Raw genomic sequence first — 10,844 nt, 5'->3', positions numbered from 1 at the left:
AACACACACACACACACACACACACATACATATGTACGAACACACACACACACACACACACACACACACACACACACACGCACACACACAGTTCAAAGTCAGTATTTGTTGTGATTTCCACGTGTGGGGAATTTGCTGATGTTGTTGGAGACTCTGATGTGCATCCGTGCCCCTTCAGGTGATCCCCTCTTCACATGGATCTGCGTCCAATCAATCACCACCAATCAATCACCAACCCAAACAACGTCACAAAGGAGGCCATCAATCAGTCCACTTATCATAACAGCACATGTACCGCAATGCTGATATTTGCTATTATTTTGTTTTGGTCAAATCTTTGAGTGGGGCAGTCCCACTCATATTTTTCATTTCATTGGACAGATAGTGAAGACAGACAGGAAAGTAAGGAGAGAGGGCGTGTCAGCAGGGCATGGGCCGGATTCTCTAACCCATGCCGACATGAGCATATGTGTGCACTGTAGACCACTGGACCACCCCAGGCCACAATAGTCAATTATTTTTTAACTGTACTACCAGAAGCTGTAAATCCATTTGGATGCAGAACATCATTGAATGTATTCAGCTATGATTATTGGATTACTACCCATTTGGGGACCAGTGAGAGTGATTGGCTGATTGAGAATGTGGCAATCAAATTACAGGTCTCCATCCCTCATGAACGCACTTCCTCGAATGTCCCCACGGTTACCGAACAAGAGGAGCCGAGGTTAGAAAGTCTCTTGAGGGTGAATAGAGGGGTGTGGTACCTTGACTAGGATGTAGGAGTGAAGTCATTTTACTTTCTTTTAAAAGTAGACGATGCAGATTTAGATACAGTTCAGTAGACTACGATGAGCTGGAATTACACTACACAGTATCTTATAAATCATCAAGACATTGGACCTTTCCCAGATGCATTCCTATCAGTAATGCCTGTTGACATGTACTGAACATCGTCGTCTTGACAGATGTTGTAAAAAATAGTTTAGATCAAAGACATTGTATGCAAACAGACATAAAATAACCGTATATTTTGGGTTTGACAAGGTAAGACAGTAGAACTAAAGTCATTATACAATTGTTTTATTAGGCAAATATAAATATCAGGAATTTAAATGATTATTGAACAGCGTTATCCGAGGTCCCAGATTGTGCCTTGAAGATTGGAAGTAGACGTCATCTCTGTTCTTCGTCAACGGATCTTTCTTTTCAAACGCTCTGCAATAAATAACAAACAAGGGACGAATTTAACTAAATCTATTCAGGGGTACTTCTAGTTATCATTTCTATATGGTGAAAATATAAAGCATTGAATCAAAGCTGAGAACCACTACTTCAGTAATTGCAAATCCAAACTTTGAGTTTAGTCCAAAACAACAAATCTGTCCTCTTTCAATAAACTCACGGAGGGCACTGTATCTGGCCAGACTAGACTACCGAATACTTCCACTTCACACAGAGTAAGGAATGCTGTCTTGTCGGGGATGACCACACTGACGAAGCGACCCTCCATGCCGCTACACTTGAAGGTGTACAATAAGGCAAGGCAAGGCAAGTTTATTTGTATAGCACATTTCATACAACAGAGGCAATTCAAAGTGCTTTACATGCATTATTTAAAAATACAGCAAGAGGAGCATAAGAAAATAAAAATTACAATGAATAAAAGCAAATATAAGAAGTAAATAGATAAAACATTTTAAAAGACAATAGTTAATGGAAAAAAGACATTGATAGAAGTGTTTGTGTTTAATCATATCCCTCTACATCCCTCCACATCCTTCTACATCCCTCTACATCCCTCCACATCCCTCCACATCCCTCTACATCCCTCTACATCCCGCCACATCCCTCCACATCCCTCCACATCCCTCTACATCCCTCTACATCCCTCCACATCCCTCCACATCCCTCTTACAACCCTCTACATCCCTCTACATCCCTCTACATCCCTCTACATCCCTCCACATCCCTCTACATCTCTCTACATCCCTCCACATCCCTCCACATCCCTCCACATCCCTCTACATCCCTCCACATCCCTCTACATCCCTCTACATCCCTCCACATCCCTCTACATCCCTCTACATCCCTCCACATCCCTCCACATCCCTCTACATCTCTCTACATCCCTCCACATCCCTCCACATCCCTCTACATCATCCCTCTACACCCCTCTACATCCCTCTACATCCCTCCACATCCCTCCACATCCCTCTACATCCCTCCACATCCCTCATCCCTCTACATCCCTCTACATCCCTCAACATCCCTCTACATCCCTCTACACCACTCCATATTCCTCCATATCCCTCCACATCCCTCCACAAGAGGAGCATAAGCAAATAAAAATTACAATGAATAAAAGCAAATATAAGAAGTAAATAGATAAAACATTTAAAAAGACAATAGTTAATGGAAAAAAATACATTGATAGAAGTGTTTGTGTTTAATCATAACTGGTGCAAAACATGAAGGTTTTTAGCTTAGATTTAAATATTTTAAGGGTTTGGGCCTGTTTGATTTCTTCAGGGAGTTTGTTCCAGGAGCATGCAGCAGCGTGACTGAAAGCTGCTGCACCGTGTTTTGTTTTTACTCTTGGAATTATTAACTGATTTGTCTCAGCTGACCTTAGGGACCTTGCGGGAATATAGGGTGGGAGGAGATCTGATATGTATTTTGGTCCAAGACCATTTTGTGATTTGTATGTAATTAGGAGGATTTTGAATTCAATTCTCTGAGAGACTGGTAGCCAGTGCAGGGATCTCAGGATTGGTGTAATGTGTTCACATTTCTTTGTTTTTGTTAGGACCCTAGCAGCGGCGTTTTGGATGAGCTGCAATTTACGAACAGCTCCTTTAGATAGGCCTGTTAGTAGACCATTACAATAATCAAGTCTACTCGAAACAAATGCATGGATGAGTTTTTCAAGGTCTTGCTTGGACATGAAACCTCTCATTCTTGTTATGTTTTTCAGGTGATAGTAGGCTGATTTAGTTATTGAGTTTATGTGGCTGTTGAAATATAAAAACACATTTGCAGTATAAAGAGTTTATTCTGAATTGTCAATTATGTTAATAGACAGACCAATATACCATTTATTAGACGTTTAAAGCAAGTCTCTGAGGCTGGTGGTCAGTCCTTTTGGTGATACAATAGAAACAATGCAATAGAAACAATGCAAATTGACTTGAGTAAATGCCATTTTAACACATTTGCCAATACAGAAGCTGACTGATTTAATATGAATAAATATCACAGCATATTTCATGGCATAAAAAACAAGCAGTGACAAATACAATTGAGAAAATGTTTGAGAAGGTAGAACTGTTTTCAACAGAATACATACAGTATATACAGGCCATGCCCACATTTGAAAGCACACTTAAGTGATTTTACCAATGAATTCAATGCTGTGACCATGTTCACAATGGTCCATGTTCACAGTAAGTTGCTCAGCAGAACTTGACATCACACCTGGGGAATTGGCGTAGAAGGGAACAATTTAACTACCATGCACCAGATATGTACTGTAAATACAACACCAATGAACACTTCCCCTCTCAAAAAACACAGAATGAACACGAGTGGTACCCTATGTACTACCTTATTGACTCATCACAGTCTACAGTAACTCATCACAGCCTACAGTAAAGGGCTCTCCAAACTCATCACAGCTGGCTGAAGTGCGTGCTGCAGATGACTTATCAATCTCCCCATCGCAACTGCCTAAACTGCACTCCACAGTCGCCAGGGCGATCTCACTCTTTTGTGAGGAACATGTAGAGAAACACAGTGTGGAGGTGAGCACTGGCGTTGAGGAGGCTGCAGAAGCTCTCGGTGATCTCCAAGTCTTCTTGATCGTTATCTGTGACAAGATCGTTGACAGTTAGAAATCCGCATATGTCTACTTATTTTAACTGTTTTTCTATTAATGTGTTCCCAATTAATATGCCCTTAACTTTAAGATTATTTTAGTGCTACAAAGCTTGAAGGAATCTGGACCCTGATCTGATACGATAGTCTAAGTGCCTATAACAACTCACCAGCCACCATAATCTCGTACATCTCCAAGGCAACGTCTGAGAACATGTTTTCCACGGCCTGGATGAAGGACCACTTGTCAGCAGAGGAGGAGAACACCTCACACACCTGCTGCACCATCTTGACGGACCAGTTCATGCAGTACCCGTCCATCTCACACACCTGAGAGGGGTAACCAGAAATGTCAGTAGCTCAGGCCGGTTCAGGCAGTACCTTCCGTTAAGTGGGCACAAAATGGGGGAAATGTGTCTCTTAGGTTAAAAGATACCGGAACCCTAGAGCAGATAATAAAGTTATTTAGCAGCAGTGACTGACCAGTGTGAGGTACACAATGAGTCGTGAGCTCTCAAACAGGCGTCCATTGAGGGCCTTGCTGGCCAGCACGCTGTAGCACACGCTGTTCCCACACAGGAACAACAGACGAGCCACATTCTCCATGTGCCATGCCTGGGGAAGGACTGGAGGCCAACAGAACCAGCACAAAACAAAACAACTGTCATTCATACACACAGCATTCACACTTTACATTAACATTTTTGACATTTAGCAGACGCCTTTATCCAAAGCGACTTACAAGCGCAGTACATTTATCGCAGCCCGGTACACACATAAAGATAATCTGGCCGATTTTGGCCCAATTTCCCCCCTTCCGACCAAGGACAGCAAACGGCCGATTATCGGATGGCTCTAAAGATTATCCTACAAGATTATCCTGTGGTGTGAGGTGTGTTAAGAGTCAATTTCTCCCGACAATCTGCTCGGAAAATGGTCGGGGCCGACGATCGTAAATATTAGACGTGTTCAATATTTACGATCAAAAGTCTTCTTGTCTGTGGTCAAAACTGAAAAACTCCCAAGTCCGATTGTGACGTGGAATGGAATGTAGCCAATCAAGAAGCCAGCTGACTGACGCGTCTTCTTCTTTTCGTTCTTCTGCACTTTATTTTTCCTGTAGCACATGGCTGCCTCTACAGGTCAGTCAGGGTACTACTACCCTGTTCACGCGAGACTCCAGACTGTCGGAGGACAGATCTTTATGCATGTGGTTGTATATTGGAGCACACCACACACAATACGAACAAGACCGTTCAATCCATGATTTTTTATCTTCATGTGTGGGGTCTCTCTCAGATAATCAGAAAATCCTTATATGTGTACCAGGCTTAAGGTAAGTGAATCATCTATACATCAGTCATCATCACACATGATGGTGCACTCACCATTTGCTTAGTGAAATCTATAATCCTATGGTAATGGTACATACTGTACGTGTGGACTGACCAGACATACAGTATATACAGTATACAGACAAAAGAGTGTAAAAGGTTTGTCTACCATTCCTGGGTGTGTAAAATATAATCATTCAAAGTTGCCAAGTCCTCTGGGCTACTGCAGTTACCTATGAGCTCCTCCAGGATGGCCATTATTGTGTCGCTGGTCCAATCTTTGGCTTCCAGGTCGCTGTGTAGCAGGATGAGAGCCTTGGCCAGGTCGGACTGGGCCACCCCAGCACGCCGCTGCTCCTGCCAGCCTAGCGAACCTGGAAAGAACATTCCCTTACACTACACATACACTTTGCCTTGCAACTCTGGCCAACCAAAAAACAAGCATTTCATTTGTTATTATTAACATTAGAATTTCACCATGTAATTACTAACAAGTGATTTATATACTGTACAAAAGTGCAACCAGTTTTTTTAAGGTAGAAACCGAGAAGGCCCATGTTGTCCCTCTCACCGTCTGGTAGCAGTGGTCCGTAGAGGATGAACAGCAGCCGGGCTTGGCTGACAATGGGCCAGGGTTTCAGGATGCGGGTCAGCCAGAACAGAGTGTCCTTGCTGTTCTTCCAGGGGTCCAACAGAACCTGTCTGCAGAACAGACGGATCTGTTGCTCCAACAGCTGACATGAACCTGAGGGAGAAAAAAGACATACGGATCACTCACGTCTCTCACACTCTTTCAATTAGCCTTTTTGTTTGTTTCTCTCTCTCTCTCTCTCTCTCTCTCTCTCTCTCTCTCTCTCTCTCTTATAGGGACAGACACTCACCTGGCTTTCCTGTGACCACTGACATGATTTTCTGGGGTAGATTTGTGAAGTCGCACAGGAAGTTGAAAACTCTGTGACACTCCAGCTCTTCCCAGCCGGCTATCAATGTCTGTAAGTCAAACATTAACCATCTCAATACAGGATTCAGCCTTTGATATTAAATTGTCTGATGTTCTTTGTAACTAGGCTCTCACCTGTAGAAACGCTCCATAGCTGGAGAAGCCTTGGCATTGCACTGATTTAATGCACTCTTCCATCATGAAGCAAGGAACCTGAGTGGGAGGTAACAACTGTGTTAGTCTAAGTAAGGTTAACTAGAAAATAACAATCTATTCAATGTTGTCAACTGTTTGGTTTGTTTAGAAATGTGAGAATGTTTGTAGAGCACACACAGCTAAACATTGCCTCATCTGTCCTCCCTCACCTCTCTGTCTTACCTGTGAAAACTTGCTATATATGAACGTTAGCCTATCCTTTGTTGGCAGCAAGAGGGTACATCTCTTGAACAATAAACCTGAAACGATGAGCAAAAACCACAAGAATGTAACATAGTGACTATATTTGCCAACCAGGACCACTTGCTTTCCTCATCGGACCCCCTATGAAAGGAGATAGAAATAATACTTTGGTCTATCTACCTGATAAAGAATTACAGCAGAAATAATGTGGCTCTGAATATTAGTTTATTATAAACATGTGTGTTCTTGGCCAACCAACTAAGTAAAATAAAGGTAAATTAATCAAATAAAGCTGTTGAGGAGCCTCTCACCCAGCGATGTGTAGTGTTCTAGTGAGGACACCTCGGTGGAGTGATGAGACCCCTGTACGATGATCCTCTTCCTCCAGGTCTGAGTGGAGACATAGCCCATGATGTGGCGACCAATGGCCTTGGACACCATGCTCAACACACTGATCTGCAACACTTTACCACAACAAACAATGAGGCAGGGAGAAACATCTCATTAATTCAGATGCACGTCATTGGAGCTATACATATTTAAGACCATTTAGTACCCAGCCCCTGGTAACGGCTTCAATCAGAATAGTTCAGCCTCATAGATATGTCTCATCTAAATAATCATAATTCACCCATCCTGAAAAATGTCCAAAGCAAACAGAACCCACCAGAGAGTCTGTCCAGGATCATGTCAAAGACCTCGGGGGCCAGCTGCTCAAAGAAACAGTCGCTGGCCCGAACCTGACGAACCTGACTGCGGGTGGTCATGGTCCTGACGGGATACGGCCGGCGTCTGCGGTGATACTTGTGGGTCACCGTGAATTTCCTTGTCACTTTCGCCATAATAACTGGAATACTGTCAAGCCTTTATTGTCCCACAAATGATCTAGAAGCGAAAGGAAATAGCTAGTTAGTTAAACTTGGTGGTTAGCCACAAACTGAAAAGTTGCTGGCTAGGATAGCGGCATGAACTTACCCAGCTGAGGAGAATGGCACTTGTCAATAAACCTTTGAAATTGTTGCCTTACTGAGCTTTAAATGCTCCTTCACATGCTGTTATGTGTTCAGGTAAATATTGACACCACTGACATGAGACAATATAATATATATACTATAATATATCTAAACTAAAGTCACAAACAGTTTTACCTCAGCCGGCGAGCCGCTATTGAGCTTGTGTGCTGCACAGTTCCTGCTCCCTCGCGAGGACACTCGCTGAACAACAAGGGGTGCGTTCGTAAATACGCTCTGGAAATCTGATCAGCACTCATGGAATGCCTGTTGTCCAATCAAATTACTTGGTCCGTTTATGACGTTGAACCCAGTGTGCGTTCCGGCGCTCTCAGAGCAAATGTACGAACGCACCCAAGGAGCGCTACCGCGAAATACGATCAGCTCGCGCCGTCATCTTGATTGAGAATGTTTATTTTGGTCCCCTATGCAATTCACAATACAGATATATTTTTAAAATGTACACAGTCACAATTTATAACACTAGGACCAAAAAGGTGTAGGCTGAAGCCGTGACTTATTCCCAGCTAGCAGGGAATGTTCCCACAACATTGGCTAACATTCCCTACAAGTTCTGCTAATGTTTTAAAGAAAACGTTTTCATCTAATGTTCAAAGAGCATTTTAAGGATGTTTACCATTTCAAATAATGTTCTTATAACGTTAAATGTTAACAAAGTAAGAACGTTTTGGGTGCAACTGTAACCGATGTGTTTACTTAATTTATATTTCTCCAAGAATCCTTTTTACTAATGTTTTATTGTTGGTGTTCATGTATGTATCGTTTCTGTGTATTATTTATTTTGGGAGCTTTTAATTGATTAAGTTGTGACCTTTGACACCTTTACTTTCATTTCCGGTTCCGTTATGCTTCGCGGTAATTCTCTTCAGACGGCAATGAGCCATGATGAGGAGAGGTGTGTCGTGAGAGCCAGTGTATGCTGTGAATGCTCATTCTATTTCTGTGCGCAACAGGTGTGTGTATGCAACAGAATAAACCCCTCTACTGTCCGGCAAGAAGTTGTCCGTCTCAATTGTTAACACAACGCAGAGATCCAGTGTGTCAGCCTAGACCGGCTACACAACATTCTGAGGATGTTTTGGGGACATTGTTTAGGTAACAGTAACAGATTATAGAATGTTCTTTTATAAAATGTTCCCACAATGTTACACGATAACAAAGGAAGGACATGTCACAGTTTAGAGTGAACACCCCTAAACCTTCCCGGCACAGAATATGTAATTCTCCAACACACACCCTCACACAGAAGACCAAGACGAGCATATGAAAACAATCATCTTTATTACAAATTTCATATTACACATTGCTAAAAATCCATATAAATTAACTACTTAACTAAACTAATTAACTAAAATCCACCCTTCCAACCCACCCCCAGCACACTCACTACCCTTCCCTGACTTACAATGTGGGGATGAGGAGCCCTTACAAGTGGGTATACTATCGGATAATAAATAACTGTGAACAAGGGGAAAACACACTGTACCCTGGTAATGTAGGGAGGACACTGCAAATATCAAAAGAGCACACTGCACTCGATAAGACAATCTCTGGCACGGCAATCATCAAACAGGAACACTGCACTCGATATAATGGTAATAATAAGGCACTGCAATCAGGAACCAATAGGGTACTACACTGCACACGTGATGATACTCCCATAAGTACCCACCCGTGGTGCTATCCGTCATCTCCCACCCATCTACAGGGACAGTGCTGGACTAGGTGGAGAGGGTTTGGGGGAAGGCGCACATGACAGACAACAGAGTTCAGGTGCGTGGGGTAGGCTCTCCTCCTCAGCGCTACCCCACAAAAATCAAACCAAAGAAATAAACAAAGAGTCTCTATTTGCCTGAGGTTGAAACGAGGCCTGTCGTCGTGACGTCGGCGGGGCTCCGCCTCCGAGAATCCCCAAGCTCACTGGTATCCAGAGCGACTCGGCAGTAGAGTGATTTTCCCCAGCGATTTCCCAGTAGAGTCCCCCCGCCAGCAACCACCGTCGGCTCGGCTCGGCTAGTCCCCCGTCAGCAACCACCGTCGGCTCGGCTCCACCGATTAGTCCGCCGTCGGCAGCCACCACTCGACCAGGCAGTCAATCCGCCACACAGGCACTCCACTAACTGCAATAACGGTTTGTCATACGAAACAGCATGTGTCCACTCACGACAATACGACCCCCATGTCTCCCCCGCTTCTCTTCTAAACTCCAGGGTTTTTAAAGGGCGCAGCAGCCAATCCGCTCGTTAGTGCAGTCAATCAGCAAAACCCAGGGCAGCTGTGCCCATAAACATTTCCCGCGAACCTCCCCTGATTAGTCCCATTTTCATCTCGTGACAGACATTTTCAAAGCAACATTTGGATAATGTTTTCAGGATGTTATTGATGCCTCAGATCACAAAACGTTTTTTCTAGAATGTTCCTGTAATGTGATATGTAAACAAAGGAAGAACGTTTTACCTGCAACATTCCAAGGATGTTTTGGGGACATTGTTTAGGTAACAGATTATAGAATGTTCTTTTATAAAATGTTCCCACAATGTTACATGATAACAAAGGAAGGACATTTTCAAAGCAACATTTGGGTAGTGGTGGTCTAGTGGATAGTGAGTTGGACTTTGATCGGAAGGTTGTGAGTTCAAATCCCGCCTGAAGCCACACCACTACTAGTGTGCCCTTGGGTAAGGCACTTAGCCCTCAGTTACTCCAGGGGGAATGTCCCTGTAATTCGTAATTGTAAGTCGCTTTGGATAAAAGCGTCTGCTAAATGGCAAAATTAAATTATAATGTTTTCATTGCTGTTTATTATTTTGAATTTATATTCTCAATTGACTTTCACATGCATCTAATTATAATCAACCCAGCTAGCAATTTTTGGTTCTAAAAATGTTCAAAGAATGTTACCTAGAACGTTCTCGTAATGTTTTCAGCGGGAAGTTTTCTTTAAGTTCCCAGAACTTCTAGGCTTAAGCCTAGTCCTGGACTAAATCACACATTCAATGTAAAATCTCCATTGAAGATGTTTTTTAGTCTAGGATTAGGCTTAAGCCTTGTCTGTGAAACCGGCCCATAGCTGCATCCCCAATGGTATCCAGGAATGAGGATGGTGAATGGTGATGATGTTTTTATGGAACAAAGACCAAATGCTCAGTGTGAGGGTTAATTTGACTTCATTATGATTTTTGCAACTTAGTTATTTCACTATCTAGCTCAGTATCTAATGTGGTATATTTTTTACATACACACATAGACCTGTGTAGATATCTG

General features: G+C 42.9%; 1 protein-coding gene across 1 annotated transcript; it reads right to left on the bottom strand.

Annotated features, from left to right (window-relative positions):
- Positions 1 to 3,761: 3,761 nt before the first annotated feature.
- On the bottom strand, positions 3,762 to 7,391 carry LOC308162753 (F-box only protein 47-like; the record flags this gene model as incomplete). Its single annotated transcript, XM_080536895.1, has 10 exons — positions 3,762 to 3,868; positions 4,047 to 4,206; positions 4,360 to 4,502; positions 5,444 to 5,584; positions 5,782 to 5,955; positions 6,092 to 6,200; positions 6,286 to 6,363; positions 6,529 to 6,605; positions 6,861 to 7,013; positions 7,217 to 7,391. The coding sequence occupies 10 exons, from the start codon at positions 7,389 to 7,391 to the stop codon at positions 3,762 to 3,764; spliced, it is 1,317 nt and encodes a 438-aa protein (XP_080393021.1).
- Between the last annotated feature and the right edge of the window lie 3,453 nt (positions 7,392 to 10,844).

The sequence above is a fragment of the Nansenia antarctica genome (genome assembly GCF_963989245.1).
Source record: "Nansenia antarctica genome assembly, chromosome: 7".
Taxonomy (NCBI): domain Eukaryota; kingdom Metazoa; phylum Chordata; class Actinopteri; order Argentiniformes; family Microstomatidae; genus Nansenia; species Nansenia antarctica.
The sequence above is the reverse complement of the archived record's forward strand: the minus strand, read 5'-3'. Positions and strand labels throughout refer to the sequence as shown.